The 25,375-nt window shown below is 32.3% G+C and overlaps 2 protein-coding genes across 3 annotated transcripts; one reads left to right on the top strand and one right to left on the bottom strand.

Annotated features, from left to right (window-relative positions):
* Positions 1-12,453, bottom strand: LOC143083198 (small ribosomal subunit protein eS10-like). Its single transcript, XM_076259446.1, has 6 exons — positions 12,367-12,453; positions 8,232-8,373; positions 4,541-4,715; positions 2,589-2,657; positions 1,220-1,278; positions 1-151 (listed from the first exon to the last, which is right to left on the bottom strand). The coding sequence occupies exons 2-6, from the start codon at positions 8,370-8,372 to the stop codon at positions 107-109; spliced, it is 489 nt and encodes a 162-aa protein (XP_076115561.1). The 5' UTR covers position 8,373; positions 12,367-12,453; the 3' UTR covers positions 1-106.
* On the top strand, positions 12,406-24,925 carry LOC143083197 (ER degradation-enhancing alpha-mannosidase-like protein 2). Of its 2 annotated transcripts, XM_076259444.1 has the most exons (10): positions 12,406-12,556; positions 16,059-16,169; positions 16,776-16,921; positions 17,244-17,369; positions 18,147-18,358; positions 18,720-18,861; positions 19,394-19,518; positions 20,880-21,024; positions 22,665-22,786; positions 23,858-24,925. In XM_076259444.1, exons 1-10 carry the CDS (start codon positions 12,438-12,440, stop codon positions 24,908-24,910), a joined length of 2,301 nt encoding a protein of 766 aa, XP_076115559.1. In that variant the 5' UTR covers positions 12,406-12,437; the 3' UTR covers positions 24,911-24,925. The 2 variants fall into 2 exon arrangements, with proteins under 2 accessions (XP_076115559.1, XP_076115560.1); XM_076259445.1 differs by lacking the exons at positions 12,406-12,556; positions 16,776-16,921 and having other exon boundaries at positions 16,065-16,169.
* The last annotated feature ends 450 nt before the right edge of the window (positions 24,926-25,375 follow it).

Genomic DNA, 25,375 nt, shown 5'->3' on the forward strand with positions numbered 1-25,375 from the left:
CTAAAAAATTTGTTGTTTGTAGCTTAACACTGAACAAAACAAAGACATGTATGTTATTTCTTTTTTTTTTTTTTATTTCCCCCCAAAATGTTCAATGTCCATATCACTACTGTGGGGGTTGTGATGGCTTTCCTCTTCCAAATCCACCTCTCTGAAAAATAAAGAAAGAACAATTTATAATCAGTAAATAAACAAACTACAGGCTGCATAAATTCATAGGAATTCATAATTTAACACGTTTGGATATGAAAAATCTATCACTCTCAATGTTTTACTTTGATACGTCTGTACTAAAATCTTTTATACAAATAATACGACATGGAAAGCATTTTCTAAACTCTATACTCAGAATACTTTTATGTTATATTTCTAAAGCTGAAATAAAACACACAAGAATATAAGGACAGCTCAAATTGAATAAACAGCTGCACCATGAGCGCATGATACGCCTGTCACATTTTCAAAGAAAAAAGTTTTATTAATTCTCTATGTCATATTAGAAATATATGAAAATCAAAAGCGAGCTTACATCAAAAGATATAAACAATTCACCAAAGTTTCATGAGAACTGCTGACAGCATTTTTGAGTTGGGAAATTTCTAATTTGGCATTAAAATCAAAAAGATCATATCATAAAACATGTGTACCAAGTTTCAAGTTGACTGAAACTTCATCAAAAACTATCTCGCCCAAAAACTTTAACCTGTAGCAGGACAGACGGTTGAATAAATGAATGGACGCACTGACCAGAAAACACAATGCCTATAAATAGGGCATAAAAACAATTCACCAAAGCTTCATAAGAATTTTGAGGTTTTGTCTGAAAAACTGGAAAATCCACCACTTTTTTTGAAGAATAAAACCCTGCAACTCAGAAATATAAAATTATAAAAATTGAAAGGGAGCTCACGTTAATAGATCTTAACAATTCAAAGTTTTAAGCAAATTGGATAAAGAGATTTTGAGTTAATATCAACATGTTGACAACGGACAGACAGACAACGGTAAACCATAATACATCCCGTAAACAGGCGTATAAAAATGATAATACAATTCTTTTCTTAATCTTACCACTTACAAACATGATTACTGGATTTGTTTACAGGTAACAGACAATGATACGTAACAATTTCTGAAAAGCTCTATTTTTTTGTAGTAAATTATAACTAGCCTGCATGTTTAAAGAAAAAAAGCCATGTGATTGATAGTGTGAACTTACAAATTGGAATTTGCCATCTGCTGGGGCTCCTACATCAGCCTTCTTATCATCACCACCACCTGTAATTAAAAATGTCATCATTAAATTTTGATAAAGACTTTAAGTAGGGAGATATTTTAATATTAAAAGACATCTAATACACAATTTGAAAAATCATTGTATGTAAACTCAATTAATTATAAGTTTACTCTTTTACCATGTTTACTTCAAATCTTAAGAATTCAAATCTTACAACATATCTTATAGCAAAGAAAATTTATGAATTGAGTAGTAAAATAGATTTTAAATTCATTGTATGGAAACTTAGCTTATTCTTTGATGGTACATAAATTAAATTTATATTCAACTCAGCAAATCTTCAGTTTGATATCTATTCAAATTCAAAATAGAACAATTTTTTAACAACTATTGTATTTCAATAAATTCTGAAGTTTACTTATATATCACCATGATCATGATGATTAAAATTCTGTTACCATGCAAACCATGGAAAATCAAAATACAAACATACCAATTTCAAGTAAAAGAAATATATTGGGATGATATATTCAACTTTATTAATATTTAAATGGGTAACAATTGAGTATTTCAAGATGATCTAAATAAAAGTAAAACCTATCCCCCTTATATTTTATCAACAATTCCTGAATTGAAATATAATTAATTTCTTATTTCTCAAGATAAAACGGACTCCTATCTCGAAAACAGATGAACTTTTTCTCCCTCTCAAATCATCTCATCAGAACCAAAGAAGCCATCTGCGATGATCATAAAAATACTACTGGCCCATGTCAACATAACAAATCTACTGACATTGAAGTTTTGAATTTTAAGCTCTTTGCAAGGAAACAGTCATTACAGGGACAGATTTTAACACAAGTGTTGGAGAAAATAAGCCTACGCCCATAAAATAGCTACATGGAAAACAATAAATATCAAAGTGGGACCCAACAAAATTGACATCTGCAAATTAACCCTGCAATGATAAAACTTTTGACTATAAATATACTTTGATAAACAAATCAAACTCCACCTAAGGAACAGAGCAGAGTATTACTTTTACCAGATTTATCCAAGGTGAAAAATATCTGTACACCTGTATATAGAATTGAATGTTTTTTTAAGATGTATCAGATTAAAAAAACTCTCGGGTAAATGACAAATCCAAATTTCAATAAAATGTGAGATGTATTTATTTCATGAATACCAATATTTTGCTAAATAAAAAGATTCTGTTGAAAGATACTTTTATCAGCACTAGGGAACAAAACTTTTAGCTAAATGTCAGCAAACAATATCAAAGGTGATTTGTATTTAGTGATGTCTAGGACAGAAGGATATCCCAATATCACATGACCAATACACTTACCTGGAGCGGCTCTTCTGTATTCAGCACGGTCAGCACCACCACCTGGAGTTCTAGAAGGTCCATCTGGTCCTGAAAAAAATAATCATAGTATAATCATACAGTATCAAAAATGTGCAGGTAATTCATGTTGCAAAAGGATCAAGTTATTTATAGGTCATAAAATAATACATTTTGACCTCTTTGATCCAGAACAGTTCCTAATACATTTTTTCTTCATAAATGTGAGTAAACAAAATTTAATTAGCCTGAATTAATTCTTGCTAGACTCTGGTATAGGGCTAGGGACTAAAGGCTCAGGCCAATTTTGATATATAAAACTAAATATGATAAAAATGTGATTAATAATTTGAATGAAATTTGTGTCAATTATTGTCCTTAAAAACATCACAAATTATGTTTAAGTAAAAATAAATCAGAAGACTGCATCATATTCAAGCATAATTTTGCTAAATTCAATTAATTTTTCAGGGAGAAGAAAAGGGGAAGATGACATCAATTCAAAGCCTTGTAAACAAACTTTTCATGTTGATTCATTTTGCAATTCTATTTATTAGGCCAAAAAAAATATGTCTGTTAAAGGTTACATCATCAAAATAAATAGGGTAGGTAGGTCGGTATTTACATTTTATTTCTATTGGGGCCATGATTTTGAGTTGTGTGGTCCGTCTTGCTGTGGTCTGAGTTGTCCATGGGCCGAGTTTACCTGTATTTTTCAGGATTGGAAAAAATTGGGGGCAAATGTTTATTTCATCACACGAGTCGTCAATTTCCTGAAAACAGCTATCATATTCATGATTATGAACATTGGGATGTATCAAGCAACACTATCTTCACTTTTAACATGGGTTCAGTTTATTTTTCACTTTCTGACGGAAATTAAATGGCTTATGCGGGGTTCACACATTGCCGATTATTGCTCCCGTTTGAGATCAGACAGCGATACGACACGAAAAGTGAAAAAGTCGGATTAGTATCCTCAATTATCTGGAATGTCCTATTATTGTCTGAACACAGTCGTTTTAGTTCGTAACAGATTCCTACTGGTCGGGAAGGGTCCGAATAGTTCGGCAAAGCACCCCGACAGTTAGGTGCGTCCCGTAACATTCGGGGAAACTCAGCCGATTTTGTCTAGTCGGATTACAATCGTGCCTATGTCGTGACAGATTCTGCTGTATCGGATCGAATTCCTAACAATGTTCTGTGTATTCGGGACGGTGTCCTGTGGAACGGGAATGATCTGGAGAAGTCCCGACAATAACAGAATACAATACGACTGAGACCAGACAAAGCCGTTTGCAATGCGATAGAGCGGACCGTGATAGGATTACGTTCCGACAGTACCTGATCATCCCGATTATGCCGACAGTTTTCGAACGGATAACTTCCGTCAGCGTCAGTTCACTATCTGATCTCTGTCGGATTACATTCGGTAGAATCGGGACGCAGTCGTGCCAGACTCGGTCGAATTTTACCTGGCGAAAGATACAAATCGAATTTCCATCCACGATTCACAGGATCTTGATCAGATTTTTGACAAATTTTAATCGGGAATGGTCCTGTCAAGGACGGCAGTAAAAATCGTGAATGTGTGACCCCAGCTTAAGGGTTGGCGCTCAAAATAGGGTCGGTCAGGTAACCGTAAACAGAAATATTTTATCAGAAGCCCCTCAACAATATAGAGAAGGGATTGCTTAACTTGTTCCATTCGGGTTTTAGATATGGTGAAAAATCTAAAAAAAATCTAAAGTTTTCTGTTAGGCCAATTAATTGGGGTTTCATTAATTGCATTTTTTACGTTTTTCTTTTGGTCAGGATGTCATGTGTCACTCTCCTGCATGTTTATGTAACTACAAACTTGGTATTTTCTAGTACCATGGAATTTCACTGTTCTTTTATTCATTTACACTTTTAATAATTATAATATTCAAACAAATTTTACACATATCTCATACCTTTAGGTCTTGGCCTTGGTGCTTCTTGGCGTGTCTGTCTTTTCAGTGTTGCTGGTACAATCTCAGCTGGGAGGTGGAGGTAATTCCTCAAATACTCAATCCCTTCATTTGTCAAGTACCAGTAAAAATGACGCCAAGCAAATTGTTCTCGGACATATCCTTGTGATTTTAAAGACTAGAAAAGATAGAATTAACATTAAATGTGTGAATAGAAAGACACAAATTTGTACATGCACATGTGTTGAAAGGGAATTCAGTTATTTTTCACCTTTATTAATATATTGTGTTAAGGCCGAGAAAAAAAAGATCGATGTTTCCGGTAACCCGACCGACCCTATTTTTTAGCCCCGACCCTAACTTTTTTATTGGATCTTCAAAAAAAAAAAAAAAAAATTGTATCAACCGACCCCGTTTTTGACACAGGCTTCTGATAGATGACATAATATTTTTTCTCTCTTGCTTCTACTTGCATAGAAAGCCAGTAAAACATTTTATTAATGTCAAAAGGTATTCCAAATAGGTTAAAATCCAAGAAATTTGCACAGCAGGTGCTTCAAAAAAATTGCAAATGGCACACTTCCGGTTTTTGAAACTAACTACGGATCCGGACTTCGAAAAACAATGATAATTTTCCGGATTTCATTTACGATGTCAAAAAAAAAAAAAAAAAAAAAAAAAAAAAAGAATTCCGACCTACCGACCCTATTTTTCAAAATGATGTTACCGGAAACACATATTTTTTTTTTAGGCCTAATGGCATGTGATGCATTTCCCCATAGCTCATTTCTCTCTAACAGAATATTTAAGAAGGCATGTGACGGTCCAGGTCTTTGACAAGTGTATTTTGTAGGTCATTCCAAATACTGCATCAGTGGTTGGTAATTGATTGTCATTGATTACATTTTCACCAAATAATCTGCAGAAATATGTTTTCCTCAAAACTTTTGATTAAATCAATGTTATCATAATTAAATCGGTAATAGTAAAAATATCATGAAATCATCAATTACTATAACAAGAGGCTCTCAAGAGCCTGAATCGCTCACCTTAATGTTTTTGGTTAAATCTCTCATTAATGATTATTTTGGCTTTTCAATTTATTTAAATGTTCTTTGAATCGTCCTATTTTCTTCAAAAGCAAAAAAAAAAAATCATTTTCTCCTATGTTCTATTTTAGCCATAGGAGCTATGTTTCTGACATACAAGGAAATGAAATATAAAATTTATACTATATACTCTGAAACTCATTTAGCCTAAGTTTGGCTGAAATTGATACAGCAGTTTCAAAGGAGAAGATTTTTTAAAGTAAGTCAACATGATGAACAAATTGTGAAAAAAGTCTTTACAGGGCAATAACTCCTTAAGGGGTCAATTGACAATTTTGGTCAAATTGACTTATTTGTTGATCTTACTTTGCATAACATTTTTGCTATTAACAGTTTATCTGTATCTATAATAATATTCAAGATAATAACCAAAAACTGCAAAATTTCTTTAAAATCATCAATTCAGGGGCATTATACCTGAAAAACCAGTTACCCAATTCGGCTGAAAATTTCAGGACAGGTAGACCTTGACCTAATAAATACTTTAACTTCTTGACTTATTTGCTCTAAATGCTGGAGTTTTTGAGATATAAGCCAAAAACTGCATTTTACCCTGTGTTCTATTTTTAGCCATGACGGCCATGTTTTTTGACGAAAAAAAAAATAAAGCACAAACTTTATTTTATACACCCTACTGATCATTCAGTTGAAGTTTGGTTGAATTTGGTTTAGTGGTTTTAGAGGAGAAGATTTTTTAAAGTTAGCAAATAGGATGAACAAATTGTGAAAAATTGTCATTAAAGGACAATAACCCCTTAAGGGATCAATTGACAATTTTGGTCATATTAACTTATTTGTAGATCTTACTTTGCTGTTTACAGTTTATCTTTATCTATAATAATATTCAAGATAATGACCAAAAACTGCAAAATTTCCTTAAAATTACCAATTAAGTGGCTGCAACCCAACAATGGTTTGTTTGATTCATCTGAAAATTTCAGGGCTGATAGATCTTGATCTAATGAACATTTTAACACCATGTCAGATTTGCTCTAAGTGCTGGAGTTTTTGAGATATAAGCCAAAAAACTGCATTTGACCCCTATGTTCTATTTTAAGTAACGGCGGCCATAATTTTTGACGGATCAAAAATCGAAGCACACACTTTGTGCAGGATAATCTAAGGAACAATCATGCTAAGTTTCATTCAAATCCATTCAGTAGTTTCAGAGGAGAAGATTTTTTAAAGTTAGCAAATATGATGAACAAATTGTGAAAAATTGTCATTAAAGGACAATAACCCCTTAAGGAGTCAATTGACAATTTTGGTCATATTAACTTATTTGTAGATCTTACTTTGCTGATCATTTTTGCTGTTTACAGTTTATCTTTATCTATAATAATATTCAAGATAATGACCAAAAACTGCAAAATTTCCTTAAAATTACCAATTAAGTGGCAGCAACCCAACAATGGTTTGTTTGATTCATCTGAAAATTTCAGGGCTGAGAGATCTTGACCTAATGAACATTTTTACCCCTGTCAGATTTGCTCTAAATGCTTTCGTTTTTGAGATATAAGCCAAAAACTGCATTTGACCCCTATGTTCTATTTTAAGTAACGGCGGCCATGTTTTTTGACGTATCAAAAATCGAAGCACACACTTTGTGCAGGATAATCTAAGGAACAATCATGCTAAGTTTCATTCAAATCCATTCAGTAGTTTCAGAGGAGAAGATTTTTTAAAGTTAGCAAATATGATGAACAAATTGTGAAAAATTGTCATTAAAGGACAATAACCCCTTAAGGAGTCAATTGACAATTTTGGTCATATTAACTTATTTGTAGATCTTACTTTGCTGATCATTTTTGCTGTTTACAGTTTATCTTTATCTATAATAATATTCAAGATAATGACCAAAAACTGCAAAATTTCCTTAAAATTACCAATTAAGTGGCAGCAACCCAACAATGGTTTGTTTGATTCATCTGAAATTTCAGGGCTGATACATCTTGACCTAATGAACATTTTTACCCCTTGTCAGATTTGCTCTAAATGCTTTCGTTTTTGAGATATAAGCCAAAAACTGCATTTGACCCCTATGTTCTATTTTAAGTAACGGCGGCCATGTTTTTTGACGGATCAAAAATTGAAGCACACACTTTGTGCAGGATAATCTAGGGAACAATCATGCTAAGTTTCATTCAAATCCATTCAGTAGTTTCAGAGGAGAAGATGTTTGAAAAATTGTTAACGACGACGACGGACGCCAAGTTATGAGAAAAGCTCACATGGCCTTTTAGGCCAGGTGAGCTAATAATGTAATTTGATGAAATCCAACTTGCAACAGTAAGTGGAATAGATGCCCAAAAACCTTTTGTAGTAATAATCTCATTGCCATTGGACTAGTGCAACCTGAACCCATTTGCATCCAGTTACAAAATGTGAAGGCCTATTTGATCTCACTGTAGAAGTATGTACATTTTGTCAAGCTTTTAGTTTCGATTGGATGATGTATTCTTGGATGTCTCTCTATCTCTTATGAATCATTGACATATACCCAACCTCTTATCATTCATAGGATAATGCAGAGTGCAAGTACTATATAAATACACGATAGTTGGTATGTGTACATGTGTACTCACTGTCAATGCTTTAATAACTTGAAGATTTGGAACATCAATATCTGGATGCTTTGGGGCACCAAAATCTTTCTTAGCTACAAGAACACCTTCTTTGAAAAGATATTCAAAAATTGTAACTCTGTTCTTCTTGGGCATCAACATCCTGAAATATGTACATGTAAATTTATTTTTAGAAACAAGAAACATACATATATAGTAAAAATAACATATACGAAAACATGTACCTGTACATGTATGTGAAGGTAAAAGATAAAACAGTTCTTTCACCTCCATCTAAAAATTCTGCAGCTCTTTTCACATACATTTTAATGAATAAGAAAACTTGTAATGTCATACACATCAGTATCAGCTGTTCAGTATAACTTACATTCATTATATTTTTTCGTGAAGTCGCAACCCTTTTTCATGTTATTCAATTAAAATGACTGAAAAAGTGAAATAACTGAAGTGGCCTACATGCAGTGTGACCCAGCGTTTACATTTTGTCATTTTCTGGCCATGTCTACAGTATCACTATTTAAGGATGTGGGGAACTTGAATGATTGACGTCATACAACCACTTTTACTTTTATAAGGAAGGAAGTCATTATTTTATTCTTTCGACAATTATATTTTTCATCATGATTATGTTGATATAAGTTGAGGTTTAGAAACTTCTGTTATATCCAGTAATGGCACTCATACCACATTTCAGCTGCAGAACCTCTCTTTTTACTCTTGGGTCCTTCTGCACATGTCAATACACCTTATCGCTAGTCTGGTCACTTGAACTTTTGACGCATACAACAATCACTTTTCGAGTGTGACGTAAAAATTTTGAGGGAACCTGTGTGATATCCAGTAATGGCGGACAATTAGCGATAAGGTGTATAGTCCATAGGCAACCATATTTGAGAAACACAATACCTAGCTGCGGATCTGTAGGTCTTTAACCAAATCTTAGGTACTAAGCTACAGTTCCGCACCATATCCAGACAATTTATTTGTAACTATCTTGCCAACCGTTATTTACTCCTGCTGTATGAAACTGTACGTGTATATATGAAGACTATGCAACCAATTCACCAGAAATTATTTAACAGTGTCATGGTGTCAGGCATTAAAATACATTCGAAAAAACAAGGTCCTGCTTCTGGCACAACAGTTAAAGTAGGTATGGCAAACCAATGGGAGATAACTCCAAATTACCCTAAATAATTGTTCCCAGATGTGTGTAAAAATAAAATCTTTGGGTGACCTCCGATTACAGCCTTCTATCAACTTGTTAAGTCTCAGAAGGTTCTGATTGCTTTTGATAGATATTATATGAATATAAATGATTTTGTATATTATAATTTTCGGGAATACGATGAAATATTTGAGGTACAAACAAGGGTTTGAAAGTTACATTCGTTTCAAAAAAATACAAGGGAACTTTATACAGCCATAAAATGTATTTTTTTATTAAGTTTAATATATTAATTAAATAATTAGGTCCAATAAATAAATCTAGATAGCTGTGTTCATATAAAAATTAATTTTTATAAATTACCCTCCTTTTTGAGTATACAGAGTTATTTCCCTTGCATGGACAACTTTTGGTTTAGTTTTGATTGGAAATCAGCGGTGATAAGTTTTTTTATTGCATGATACAGCCAGTTTATTGCGATTTAAAGATAGTTCAACCACTTGCCATTGCACACGAGATAGTAAGGATACTGAATAATGTGGTTTAAAATATATGTATTTTCAACATGTTCAACTAAAAACATACATAGGAATCCATGCAGTAGTGGCAGTTCACTTCCAATGATATTCACATTCAATGCATTTTGAACTTCAGTCCTGAATGAGATTGGTTTACAGATTTCACTGTATAAATATTGTAACTGATATACAGATATGAATTTACTTTACTTTTATACATACATGTACAAGTATTTACAGTGATCTGACATAACTATTTTTTTTGAAATTTCTCGAATAAAAAATAATGTTATATTATTTTCATTGTTTTTCAGTGCAACAGGTATTTTAGTCCTGTAGAAAAATTGTTAAAAGCTTGTTGTTTATTTTTATTCATAAGCATTTACTATACATCTATAATACTAAAATTACGAGGTCCAATTTGTCAGCCGTCATCACGTAAAAACGACGAATCACAGAATTCAACTTTATATATAGCTAATATAGTACAAAGGTGTAGATTAAAAATTACACCATTCCAGGCCCTTTTGTTTTCCACGTAATTAATGTTGCCAATAATTAAGAAGTTCCGGGTCGAGTCCGCTACCGATACCAAAAGTATATTCACCTGTTACCTATTACCTTATCTGTACGTTCCGCATCTGACAGGCGCACCACCAAACGTTGTATTCAGGATTAATATGCTATATACACGGGTCATAACCACAGGGTTGACACTACTAAATTGTCAAATTGTTACCTATATGTAGTATTTTAATCAGTAAGACTTTCTAAGATAACAATACAAATACTAAAAATAAGGCGTATAGGTACAGTTTTCAATTTGTTAGTACGCATGACGTAAAACAGCGAAGAAAAGAATTCAACTTTATTTATAACTTATATAGGACAATGCTGTTGATTAAAAAATACTCCATTCCAGGACCTTTTGTTTTCCAAAAAATTAATTTTATTGTTTCAGTTCGACGGGTTCAAACAGAAAGACTTGAAAGCAGAGAAAAACTGTATATCTTTTAATCGGCATGACTTTGTCAGATGACAATACTAATACTAAAATAAGGCTTGCGCATAGTTATATACTTTAATTCAGTCACGGACCCGTGATATCACGGGTGTGTTCTAGTGTTATATAAGAATAAGAATATTTCATTAAAATAGAATATTAATGAAAAGGGAACATTCTAAAACTATACAAAGACAGATGACATATTTCAAAACAATTCTTGTCTCTCATGGTACAACTGATTTTTATAGTTCGTTCTTATGTTGTACTGTGACAGGTCAGGGGAAGAATTGGGCACCCGCTAACATGTTTAACCCCACCACGTTCTGTATGTATGTGCCTGTCCAAAGTCAGGAGCCTGTAATTCAGTGGTTGTCGTTTGTTGATATGTTAAATATTTGTTTTTCGTTCATTTTTTGTACATAAATTAAGCCGTTAGTTTTCTCGTTTGAATTGTTTTACATTTGTCATTACGGGGCCTTTTATAGCTGACTATGCGGTATGGGCTTTGCTCATTGTTGAAGGCCATACGGTGACCTATAGTTATTAATTTCTGTGTCATTTGGTCTCTTGTGGAGAGTTGTCTCATTGGCAATCATACCACATCTTCTTTTTTATACACACACACAATTGAACATATATAAAGAGTAATATTCATATTAATATTTTGTTTCTTTACATTCAAATGTTTATAAGTTTTACTTTACATTTTCAATATACCAACTGATGCTCTGAAAAAAGGAATATATAAAAGTTATTGTCATGTTATGTGACTTTGGACGATAGAATTTCATGAGAGTGGTTGCCATTTTCATGCTTTATGCTTCTACTTTAACCAAAAAACTTAATATGGAGGATTGAAATTGACTAACAAGATGTAAAAGAAGCAATATAAACAAAACTATAACCCAAATGATTAAAATAATATATTTTATTATTTTTTAAAGAGAGGAAACAGTTTTTCCAGAATAGTAAAAAATTTCCATTTTGAAAATTTGCTATTTCTTCGTTGTTATTATGTGTATTGATAAAAGTGAAACTGTTTTGAAAATGTCTTCACAATGCCCTTAAAATGAGATTAAGTTTTCTTAGATCAGTTGATTTAAAAAAAATCACTTTCCGTACCTAGTTAAAGTTCATAGGAAGACTTGACATTGGAGCATTCGAACACCGTTACCAATAAACCCTGTGTGAGTGTGTGTGTGAATAATGGTAGTGTTTCGTTTGTCATGCATTGCAAATAATGGAGATATGCAACCTGCATCTATGAAAAACGAACTTGTGCACAGTTCAAGTTTAAACTGTACGCAATTCGAGATGATCTGCGACAATTTGGACAAGACAAAAGATTTCCTGCATTTCATTTTTTATTTGTAGCTAATCATTTCATTATGATGACGAAAATTAGACAAGATTTTAACCGATTCATTTAAAGATTTCACTCACTTGCTGCACTTATTTACGACAGACCGGAAAAGGAAGTTCAATTATACAAATCTCGCGTAGTACGAGACGCAATGGCAGCCCCCATGAAATGTCAATATGTGGCAGTAATAATAGTTTTTGTTGCTTTATTCGAATTGGCAGGCTCTCATTTGGGCAAAGCATACTCAAAAGATGACATCCTAAAATACAGGTTACTTAAAAACCCTATGTGCATGTGTTTTTCCACTCTTATGGGAATAATATTCCTCATAATTTTTTAAGTACAAAATGTACCTGTTCATTCATTTTCTTTTGACCTGAGTTTGAACTAAGTTTTCTTTTGTGTATTGCTATGTGTTTCTATATTCCACATTGGCTTGAGGTAAAGGGGGGATTGAGATTTCACAAAACATGTTTAACCACGCCACATTTGTGCGCCTGTACGCAAACAGTGGTAATAGATGGAATAACATCAAATACAGCACCAGTAACATCAGGTGTCCCCCAAGGAACTGTCCTTGGGCCTATACTCTTTTTAATATACATTAATGATTTTCCAGAATACCTGGAACACAGCAAACTACGACTCTTCGCTGATGACAGTATTATATACCGAGAAATAACATGTCAACAAGACTGCACAAATTTACAAAAAGATCTTAACGCAGCAGCGAAATGGGAGGCTGATTGGCTCATGGCCTTCCATCCTGGAAAATGCACTATCTTAACCATCACACAAAAAAAACAACCATTTAAACACGATTACATCCTTCATAACCATACTTTAGAACTAGTAACATCTGCAAAATATCTTGGCGTAACCCTACAGTCTAACTTAAAATGGAACATTCACTACAACAACATCGTATCAAATGCAAATAAATCTCTTGGCTTTCTTAGGCGAAACTTAAAAATTTCTAACTCCAGTATCAAATCCCGTGCTTACCAATCAATAGTGAGACCAAAACTCGAATATGCCTGTAGTCTATGGGATCCACACACAGCAGATTATAAAAATAAGCTAGAAATGGTACAGAGGCGTGCGGCCCGATATGTATGTAACAATTACCACAACACCAGTAGCGTTACATCCATGTTAAATGAACTACAATGGCCCTCACTCAGTGAGCGCCGCCTCAAAACCAGACTTATCATGTTCTACAAGGTCATCCATGGACTCATTGCAATCCCATCACTAGTCCTCATACCATCAGATACTAGAACAAGAAAATTACATACTCAAACATTTCGGCAAATATCCACCTCTAAAGACAGCTACAAATGGTCATTCTTTCCGCAAACAATCATTCAATGGAACATGTTGCCACAAGTTGTGGTAGCAAGTCAAACCATTGAAATTTACAGAGATCAGTTGACACCAACTGTTCTCCACAACATAATTTAATTCTATAAATAACAATGTACATATTTTTTAATCACTTGTTGTTTTCTTTCATGTAAATATCACCAAGTATTCTACTAAGTTAAAGATAAATTTTTGTTCATATTTTTTAATCATATACTCCGCGCATGCAACAGTTCGTAATCTTCAATAATAATGTAGCTGTAACTGTATATCAGAAGAAGAAGAAGACATGTATGTATGTATGTTCCATATCTCCCTCCTTTAGTAGGAGCACCACCATGGGTTATGGTGTAAAAAGGAAGACATTTAACACACTGTATCGATACAGATTTAATGTGAGCATTTGCCTATCCAGTTTCCCAGCCTGGCCGTGACGGGTCTTACTACCAGAAAGTTAACCTTTCCCTGTACAAAGTCGGTAGCCTCTGCCTCTGCCTCTGGTCTTTGTTTTTGATTGTGTGTTTTTTGTTTTTTAATTTTTGGTCATTTATATTTTTTGTGACGTCAGTTTTCAATATACTACAATGTAGTGCACAATTTTATTAAGGTGTTACATTTAGCTGAGGACCACTTTCGGGTGGGGGAGTTTCTCGCTGCGTTGAAGACCCATTGGTAGGGTTGTTGTCTCTTTGAAATATTCCATATTTTCATTTCTCAATTTCCTCATATTTTAAACACCAATACAAGTAAATATATAAACTATATTTTTTCAATTCATTGTTATAATTTATAATATATACATGTGTTCTTTTTCAGCCTTTTTCAATACCTCAGCTCTGAGTCTCATAACTCATTACTTCCTATATTTTGATTTTGCTGGGAGTCTCACACTTTGCATGCTTTCAACAATGTTCAAGCATCGTAAAGATCACCAGAAGAAATTGAAAAGATAATTGAACATTTTGTGCGAAAAGATTCATTGTCAAGTACTAGTGGACTGAGTCATTTTAAGATTAAAAATCTTTCATTCAAATCTGCTTAACATAACGATTTGCATTTTTTTTTTTTTTTTTTTTTACAATAATGCTTGGTCTAGACAAAGACCTTTATCTTGTTGGAGTTGACATTAGCTTATCTCAAACATACAATGTAAAAACTACTGACAAAAGGTTTCAATTGATCACCGATTATTTATTTCTATTGAAATAATGAAAAATCAAGAGAATTATGAACACAGGTTTATCCACAAAATATTTGAAAGCAGGAGATTCTATACTACCTTGAGGGTACAAGCGGAAGTTTTCTGGAATTTTGTCATTTGAGCAGGAGTGTTGGCAGGTAATGTGCTGGCCTTGATCATGTTGATGCAATAAGTCAAATGAGCAACATGAGCAAGTACATCATCCTTAGCTTGTCCCTTGGCACATAAAAAAACCATTTACAGTGATAATTATGGATCTTTTTAAAGGCCCTCACATGGTCGGTTTCATATTGTCTAGTGTAATTTGACATGTTGACGTTTATAGTGAGACCAATATTACTTATATACATGATATTTATACCCACCAGTCCCAGTAACTTGTAGCGATTTTAGTTTTTGTTTGGTTGGTTGGTGTTGAAGGCCTCACTGTGACTCTGATATGTTTTCCTTTGTGTGATTTTTTGCTCTGCATGGATAGTTCATATCCTTTGTTTTTCTATTAACATGATTAATAACATGCCACATAATGGCACATATCAATTTGACTTGTACATGTAGATCTGACCTATATATAGCTGGAGAAGGCGGTGTATATTTTACAGCAGTAATAAATTTTTGTCATGTCAGTTGGTTCAAATTGCATTTGTTTCAGTTCATTTTTAAGTATTTTGAATTCAAGAACAATTTGTTCTTAGGGCAAGCAAAAAAGTATGTGTGTTTACTGTACCACTAGCTACTAAACCTTATTTTTATCCCCTACCCTAAAGGTTTTTTTTCACCATTTGTGATTTTGCACTGTTTAAGTCACAATGTTGCTCCCAAAGACTCAATGTGAAATAAAATATCAAAAATGAAAAAAATCCCTACCTTCCTTACCTATTTTTTTCAGCATGTACATTGTAACAGTAAACTCACAAACTTTTTTGTTTAGCTTTATGTAGTGATTTACTTTAACAATGTACCATCATGACTTGAATTTCAAGCAGTGCAGGAAGCGAGAACAGAATTTTCAAGGCCTTTTAAAGTTTGCTGTGCAGTATGGGGTTTTGTTCAAAGGATGAAGGCTAGGTTTTGCAGTGACCTATATAGTTTAATTACTTCTACGTCATTCAGTCTTAGTGGAAAGTTGTCATATTGGCACTCATTCCACATCTTCTTATTTTCATATTGTTTTTAACAATCATGACATTCATTTTCATTTTTCAGAGGCAAGGTAGAGAAGATGTTTCACCATGCATACGATGGCTACATAAAATATGCTTATCCTTATGATGAACTTCGACCTTTGACTTGTGATGGTCATGACACTTGGGGCAGGTATGTTAAATTTTCTTATGAATAAAATAGAATAAAGATTTCAATGAGAGGGAAAGAATATAATGAAAACACATCCAAACACACACAAAATATTAAAAGTTAACCTTCTTAAGTAAACATACAGTGAACAGGCTTAACAATGGCTGCCCTTTGCATTTTTATTCGCAATATAAATGAGACTAAGTGAGTGAAAATAACTATTTGTCCTGCTAAAATCTCTTATAACCCACTTAATATAAATCCAGCTATTTAAAATGTAGATCATTCAACTACTTTGTTATGCTGCCGCTGTAGTGGAGGGTGCATTAAGGTCTACCCTTGTCTGTCTGTATGTACTTTCGTCCCTATGTCCCAAAGTTGGCTTCTGTTCTCTAACTTTAATTTATATCAAGAACCTTGATTAAGTTGTCACTTTTAGAATAGAATTGAAACAGTACTCATGTCATGCATGTGTACTTCTCTGAAAACCTTTCCCCTTACCCTTTAAATTTGAGCTTGAACATTGCAAAAAATGATTGAATGTTGCTTTCACATATACATGATATATAATGACTTTCTTGTTTCCTCTGTCTTGACTAATTTTGAATGCTTCTGTTTCAATTTCAGTTATTCCTTAACACTGATAGATGCTTTAGATACTCTAGCCATCATGGGAAACTACACTGAATTTCAACGAGTTGCCAAGCTAGTATCTAACATGATCAACTTTGATATAGACATCAATGCTTCGGTATTTGAAACTAATATCAGAAGTAAGAATACATTTATTGTCAATTCCATTACAATATATGTGGGAAGGTAGGAGGGGAAGTTTAATTATTGAATGTGGGTCTAAAAAATGGTTCTTGGTTGTAGGGATATTTTGAAAGCTCTAATCAGTGTTTATTCAAGAAGTTCATGAAATGGTGGGAAAAGCAGAGCAGTATTAAAAATAAGTTCATTTTTTTTTGTACCTGTAAACATGCTGTGAAATACAAAATAGCATCTAATGTGTAAAGTAAAATGTTCAGAATTTCAATGTTTTTTGTAGTGACAATTGCAATGCATATTATTAAGAACAAATTTACTATTTAGTTTTAGGTGGACTACTGTCTGCTCATTTGTTGTACAAGAAAACAGGAATGGAGTTAGAACCAGGATGGCCATGTTCAGGACCTTTGTTGAGGTTAGCTGAAGATGTAGCAAGAAGAATCCTTCCTGGTAAAAAGAAAACACTATTTTTTATGTGAGGGATGAGTGGGAAAATAACATCCTTATTTTATATCTTATTGAATATTATATATTCAAGATCAAACCTGTGGCCCCCACAAGTTTGTAAAACATATAAAAACACACCCTGCTAAAACTTTTGATATATTGTTTTTTAGAAATAGAGTTAGGAATTTGATTTTATTGTATCACCTACAAAGAATGTTACAGAATGCAAAACATAGGGATTTTGATGCCAGAAATGGGTGAAAGTGGTGATGATGTAAACAACATGTATTTGCATAAATTTTTATATATCAAAGTAAAGTAGATCTTGAGTAATTAAATGATTTGTTTAGAGATCTATACATGTAGTTTTCTTCCCACTTTTGTTTACCTTCATTGTTTACATGATTCAGTGATATTTTAATATGACAATGTGGTCACATCAACTAAAAAATTAGTACACACTCTTCATTAGGATGTGACCTTTAAAAAAGATATAGGCCAAATTAGGGTATGAGTTTAAGATTTGTAGGACAACTAAAGTTGGATATGTGATAGCTTAAATAATCTTGAGCTTAGTGTGTTTGAACACACATTCTTGTCTTTGTGTACTATCACAGGAAAAAATGTTAAAGTTTTTGTATAAACATATGTATGATAAAAAAAAGGAAGTAAATTAAAATTGTAGGAAATTTCCTACTTTATAATTTGACCTTTCATAACACTATAAATACAAATGTAACACTAATTTCATGCTTTATTTTATACTCTTTATAATTTTAGCTTTTGATACACAGACTGGCATGCCTTATGGAACAGTTAACCTAAGACATGGTGTACCTAAAGGGGAGACAACTGTTACATGTACTGCTGGTGTGGGAACATTTCTTATTGAATTTGGAACACTTAGTCGTCTCACTGGAGATCCTGTTTTTGAAAAAGTTGCCATGAGAGCACTCAGAGCTCTTTGGAATGTTCGCTCTCCAATTGGAATGGTAATTTTCAGTATACAACTATGATACATTAATACCATTACCCCATTAAACATTATATGTCTTTCTTTTAAAGTGTTTTTGAATATTTTCTATGTTAACCCTACAGGTCTGGATTTTCAATGGGTGCATTAATCATAGGAAAAAAATAAATATCTGAAATGATTCCTGGAAAAAGAAACATGTATTTTGCAGTGATTGAAACAAGAATTTGTGAGCATCCAGTATAAAATAATCAAAAGTCTTGGCAAGCCACAATTTCCTCCTGCCTCTAAAGATGGTACAAATAAATATGACATTTTCTTATAATATGCATGTATGTACACAGGGAATTGATATATTTGTTGCTGAACAATATTTACAGGTAGGAAACCATGTTGATGTAAAGACAGGAAAATGGACAGCTTTAGATTTTGGTATTGGTGGAGGAATAGATTCATACTTTGAATATTTGGTCAAAGGAGGCATTATGTTTAACATTCCTGAACTCCTAGATAATTTTCATGGTTAGTGTGAAATTTGTTTTACTTTAAAAAAATATGAAAAGAAAGCATAACACTGAATAGTATTACAGTTTTGGAACAACAGATTTAATTTTAAGATTTCATTATTAACCAAACGAAAATACTTGTTTGTTTCAAGCCTTTTGACCAATTCAATATAAAATTACTCATGCTGATCTCTGAATCTAGTGATAAAATAACAAAACCACATGTTCTTTGAATGAATTTTATGTAATGCTTAGCCAAATTTTATTTGTGTTAGTTCACACAAAGTAACAATCCATCAGAAAACATCAGACACACCTAGTATCTGACTCTGAGTTGACCATTTAACTTTTACTCCTTAGTGTCCAGTAGAGAAGCAGCATGCAATTATACAAAATTTAAAAACTTTAGTTTGATAATTGGGATCTAATTTTGCACATTCTGGCACTCAAGGCATGCATGCTAATCTTTTATATTCAACAACAACAAAAAAGAAATGTCATACAAATTTGTTTTATAGATAAACTCAAATTGCATATTTATTTTTCAGAATACCATGCAGCTGTAAAGAAATATATAAAGAGAGATGACTGGTATATGTGGGCAAACATGAACAAAGGGGGAATAACTCTACCTATGTTTACATCTCTAGATGCATATTGGCCTGGCATACTGGTAAATGGAACTTTGCATACTTCTTTTATGTGTATTTTTCATTGAATTGTAGCAATTTAAATTTGGTTTACAATAGGATATGAGTTGGAAACAGAATCTTCATAAGACAGGATTGAGTAGAGCAGAAACAACAAGACTATTAATAATACCATGATATAGATATGATGCATCTATTGTCAGTCAGGGGAATTACTTAAACAAGTAACTTTTAAAATAACCTATATAAGTGATGTTGAAAACGAGGCTATTTCAAAAATTACTTATATAAGTAACTTTTCTAAATATTATTTTTATAGGTGACCAATTATACAAATTTTACTAGTTTTAACAAATTTTTACAGTCATCTGGTTATTTTTCCCATGAAATATAAAGTCTAATCCTTCTGAAACACTAATTGCTTTTCTGACACACTTATCTTTGATATCAACGCTTCTTGGTCAAAGGTTGGTCTCTTGGGACTATTAAAATATCGTTTTCCTTTAAAATATTGAAGGTAGACAGATATAAATAGATAGAAACTTATGAATCAATTAAGACTTGAAGTTATTTATAATTTGTAACCCAAAACAATTACATATGTTCCTTAAATAAGTGTTATTACTAATTCTGTCAAAGATGTACAAAATAACTTATTCAAGTAACATTTTTGTCATTATTTTTAAAGTAACCCTTAATGTCTATTCTCCTCTCAATTCTTACAAATTCTTAAATTTATGTAATAAATGATATAAAATGATGTAAAAGTTCATGAAAACTACATTTAGTCCCTGCTTCTATTGAAATTTAAAATAACTCTATTGAGTAATTTTATATTTTTTAAAAACAAAAATTACCTATATAAGTAACTAAAAAAAGTTACTTGTTTAAGTAACGCCCCTGACTGATTGTTGACACAGACTTTTTTCAGAACAGCGTAGTTAAAGTTTTCAATAGAATACATAGCCTTTTGTTTTTAAACTGTGAAATTTTTCGAAGTGAAATGTTGTTTCATAAAGTTGTAAATTTGTATAAACTTATAGGGAAAAGTCTAATACTGAAAAGGGAATGCCTGAATTCATGTGTTGTAGGCTGTAAATTTAGAATTTAAGTAGAGCATAAATTATTGGGAAACTTTTACAGCTGACTTTGAATACCATTCTATAATCTGTTAAAGTAAAATATTGCTGAAAAAAGTATGTGTTTAAATGTGGATTAATTGTAAAAATTTGGATGTTCATATGATCCCAGTTTTAAAATTGACATTTTCCCATATCCTTTGTGTTTCTTTAATATAGCCACATTAATTTCTAAATTCTATTATAATTTCCTGTTTGAATAGTCATATTAATATGTATTAAGAAAATCCTTTATTTTATTTCAGAGTATGCTTGGTGACAATGATCAAGCAATGAAGACATTGCATAATTTCCATCAGGTCTGGAAACAGTATGGATTTACTCCAGAATATTATAACATTCCTAAAAATGAGGCTCACAAAGGGAGAGAAGGATACCCTCTCAGACCAGGTAATGTGCTAATGAATCAATAGAAAATCATTTCTTAGAATAGATAGGATTTATTTGTAATATAATTTACTTTAGAATGTATTTGTCTTTTGATTGGCTGAAATGTTTATGTCTATTAACTCATTGACATAATTTTGTCATATGACTGCAGCGACGTCATCAAAATTTTTATGTGATTTACTCATTAAAAAAGGAATTTAGAATTAAATTATAAGGAGTGACTTATATTTTTTCTGTCTATTCACAGATTACCTAAAACATGTGGTGTACACTTTTAAATAATGTTTTACACAGTTAATTCAGTTTGCACCACATTTGTTATGTTTTTCTTCATGGACAGAAAATAATATTACAGTCATTCCTCAGATAAACATTTTAATCCAGATACCTTAGATATCATTTCCTTTTAAATGTTGTTACTGTGTATATGTATATGTTACATACCTTGGAAATATATATAGTTGGAATAAATTGAGCAGCTAAACTGAACAGATCTAAAAAATATCTCATGTATTGAAAGAAATCATGAAACATAGAAAGTGTAAGGAATAACAAAGAAGAAATTATATAGTGTTGATATATGAGAACATTAACGTTTTGGATGTAATGATTGGTGAAGACTGTTACAAGAGCAGAAGTTGAATTTCTGAACAGGTCCATTTCTGCCAAAAATACTGTAAATTCATTATTGCAATTGTTGAAGAAAGGACAAAAAAAGAGGGACGAAAGATACCAAAGGGACAGTCAAACTCATAAATCTAAAACAAACTGACAACGCCATGGCTAAAAATGAAAAAGACAACCAGAAAAACAATAGTACACATGACACAACATAGAAAACTAAAGAATAAACAACATGAACCCCACCAAAAACTAGGGGTGATCTCAGGTGCTCCGGAGGGGTAAGCAGATCCTGCTCCACATGTGGCACCCGTCGTGTTGCTTATGTGATTACAAATCTGGTAAATAGTCTAATTCGGTAGGTCACATTCATGAAAGGGAAGTGGATTGTAGTTACGACGTAAGGAACATATCCGATATCATTTGTGAAACGGTTATTCCATAACGGTCAACCAAATGTGATGGCGTCCGTAAAATTTACGAAGGGATGATTTCAACTTCACCATTTGGAACCCTTGGTTTAATAGCTTCCTTGTGAGCAGTAACCCTTCTATTAAGAAAATCATGATAGGAAATGCAAGCACGGGAATATCGTATCAATTGGGAGATATATACCCCGTATGCAGGTGCTGCTGGAATGTTGCTACTTAGAAATGGAAAGTTCACAATTGGAAAGCTGAAATCATCTCTTTTGTCATAAAGTTTTGTTTTCAACCGACCCTCATTGTCAATTTCTAGATGTAAGTCAATATATGCAAAAAAAATTTTTGCGATATCAGGAAAATCTGCATACAGATATGCATCATATATCAGCTTATTTTATGTGATAGTCACCCAATTGCATTATTCACATTAATGATATCCTCAAAATGATTTCTGAATTTACAGTATGTAATTATAATGCAGAAGGGAAAACTTGAATTCAGGAAAATGAAGCAGTTTCTGATCATTGGGTTAAATCATTAATGAGTAAAACATGATTTGACAGCATTGTTACTTGATTAAATGTATTATTTCAGAGTTGATAGAAAGTGTGATGTACCTGTATAGAGCAACAAAAGATCCCTTTCTACTGGATATAGGTGTAGATATTATAGAGGCTATAGAACAATCTACTAAAACTAAGTGTGGATATGCTACAGTATGTATAGATAAATGATAGTTTGGGTGACCAGTCAGGACAGTCATCAGCATTTCCAAATTTGCCATTTCAGAATCCAATGCATTCTGGGTAAAAAAAATGTACACCAAAAAGTGATTGTTTAACAACATCCTGAACAATAGATATACAACCAATGGCATACATGTGATGTTATTGTCATTTAAGTGTACAGACAATGAAATGACCAATATTCCTTTAAATATAAATACTTGCATGGCAACTAGCAAATTTTAGCATTGATTGAATTGATTTAAATATATCCATTCCTGTGCACATGGCTATCAGGGATTATAAACTTTTATATTTTACATTGTTGTTTACATACATATTCAAAATTTTCATTTACTCAAGTGGACTGTTTAGCTGTTTTTCATTGATGTTATTAAATAAGGTTGTATAAAGTAAAATCACAAAAATACTGAACTCTGAGGAAATTTCAGATTTCAGGCATTCCCTTTACAAAACGGAAAGTCCCTAATCAAATGGCAACATCAAATGATAAAACACATGAAATGAATGGATGACAACTGTCATACTCCTGAATTTGTACATGCATTTTCTTAGGTAGAAAATGGTGGATTAAACCTGGTTTTAATCAAAAGTTCAATGTAATTCTCATAGTTTTTTTCACTGACCAACCCATCCACCCCTCTGGGAAAAATTGAATGACCAATATTAATATATGTAAAATCGATGTTCAATTAACAAAACTTGCAGCATTAATATATATTTATTCCCAAATCATTTATCTTAACTGAGGTTTCTTATTTTTTTTTTTACAAAAGTCAGAGAAGTGTTAATTCATCTTACCAAATATTTCATTGATATTGATGGATTTGTGGGTACATTTTAACCATGAATTGAAAAGTTCAACAGAGTATACATTTTCTAATGGTTTGTATAAGACTTTTGCAAAACCATGAAAATCAAATATTCACAAAAATCAGTTTTCCTTCAATCCACTAAAATGTGTAACAATAAAAATAAAAGAATTCGCAGCAGTTGTTATTTCTGTAGATAACTTTTACACAAATTTATTTCTATACTTAGGTTAAAGATGTCAATAACCACCTTCTTGAAAACAGGATGGAGAGTTTTTTTCTGGCAGAGACAACAAAATATTTGTATCTTCTCTTTGACCCAGATAATTTCATTCACAATAACGGTAGCTCGGGAACTGTTATACAGACCCCCAACGGAGAGTGTGTAATTGATGCAGGAGGATATTTTTTCACCACAGAAGCTCATCCAATAGATTCTGCAGCTGTGTATTGTTGTAGTGCTGCTAAAAAAGAAGATGATGCAATACTCCAGGGAATGCATGATAATTTAGATCTGTTGTCTTTGTTGGATATACTCGATTCAACTGAAACGATTATTGGAGAAAAGTTAATTTTAAAGCAAAAGAAGGAAGAAAAAAGTCAAAAATTAAAAGGAGAAACAGGAACTATTGATGAGTTCGGGAAAATAGTTGAAGAAAATAAAAATGTAATTGAAAATAAGAATATAAAAGATGAAAAGATTAAAGATGGAAAAGATGATAGTATTTATATGAAAAATGATAATGAGAAAAGAAAAAGTAGCAAAGAAAGAGATATAAAAGATGAAAATGTTCCAAAGAAGAACAATAATATGGATGTTAGAAAAGATAATTTAGACAATAAAAAAGAAAGTTTAGACAGTGTAACATCAGATAATATTAAAAACACAAATAGTTCAATTCAAGTGAACATTGATCTAAAAAATACAGAATTGACTAAAAGTGAAAAATTAGAATCAAAACATTCGCAAAGTGAAAGTACTGATAATCAGTCTAAAAATAGTAACACTGCAATTAAAGAATTAACAATATTACCAAAACAGGTAAAACAGACATCACAAACAAATTTAAATTCATTAGTGCAACTTTTAAGTTTATTGTCAGGAAAAGAAATAATAGCAGATAAAAAAGATACAGAGTGGGTACCAGATGTGAATCACTTATACCAAGTAATGCAAATGTATTCTAATGTTTATAAAGTCAAACCTGAACTTATGATGTGTAAGGCTCAACCTTTTCACATGAGATGGTCTGTCAACGGCGAGATGTTTGAAGAGGAATAAATCTCTTACAATTTTTATTTTAAAATTTTAATGCAACCTGAGATGTTTTTTTTAATGTTTTGTTAATGAAGAAAACATGTTTTTTTTTGATAATTTTTCATGGTGTGGTTATTTGTACATTTTGTATGTTCTGTAAACTTAGTCAAAACAGTCTGTAAACAGAAAACAAAATGAATACTTATTTAAGGTATAAAGAAAAACTTGCAGAAACATACCTGCCAACTGTCACTATTTGCGGGGGATTTCCCCCATGGAGGCTCCCAAATTGAAATTTTGAAAGAGCAATTTTGTCCACAATTTAAACAAAACAATTAATTTAACAATGATTTTAGGCTTATAAAAGTATGAAGAAGCCAAAAAACAACATTAAAATGTATTTGAAGGCCCCCTTGAAGTTTTTTTAGGATCATGACAGCCATCTTGCACGCAAAACCCCCATGAGCATTTTGAAAAGTTGGCAGGTAT

Source organism: Mytilus galloprovincialis, chromosome 7 (assembly GCF_965363235.1).
Source record: "Mytilus galloprovincialis chromosome 7, xbMytGall1.hap1.1, whole genome shotgun sequence".
Taxonomy (NCBI): Eukaryota; Metazoa; Mollusca; class Bivalvia; order Mytilida; family Mytilidae; genus Mytilus; species Mytilus galloprovincialis.

Excerpts from the sequence above, each read along its gene's own strand:
- LOC143083198 (XM_076259446.1), bottom strand. The coding sequence starts at position 8,372 with ATGTTGATGCCCAAGAAGAACAGAGTTACAATTTTTGAATATCTTTTC. Across the intron at positions 1,279-2,588 it reads ATACAGAAGAGCCGCTCCAG|GTGGTGGTGATGATAAGAAG; the intron begins GTAAGTGTATTG and ends TTTTAATTACAG. Across the intron at positions 152-1,219 it reads CAGATGGCAAATTCCAATTT|AGAGGTGGATTTGGAAGAGG; the intron begins GTAAGTTCACAC and ends TTTATTTTTCAG.
- LOC143083197 (XM_076259444.1), top strand. The coding sequence starts at position 12,438 with ATGGCAGCCCCCATGAAATGTCAATATGTGGCAGTAATAATAGTTTTT. Across the intron at positions 12,557-16,058 it reads GATGACATCCTAAAATACAG|AGGCAAGGTAGAGAAGATGT; the intron begins GTTACTTAAAAA and ends TTCATTTTTCAG. Across the intron at positions 16,170-16,775 it reads GGTCATGACACTTGGGGCAG|TTATTCCTTAACACTGATAG; the intron begins GTATGTTAAATT and ends TTTCAATTTCAG.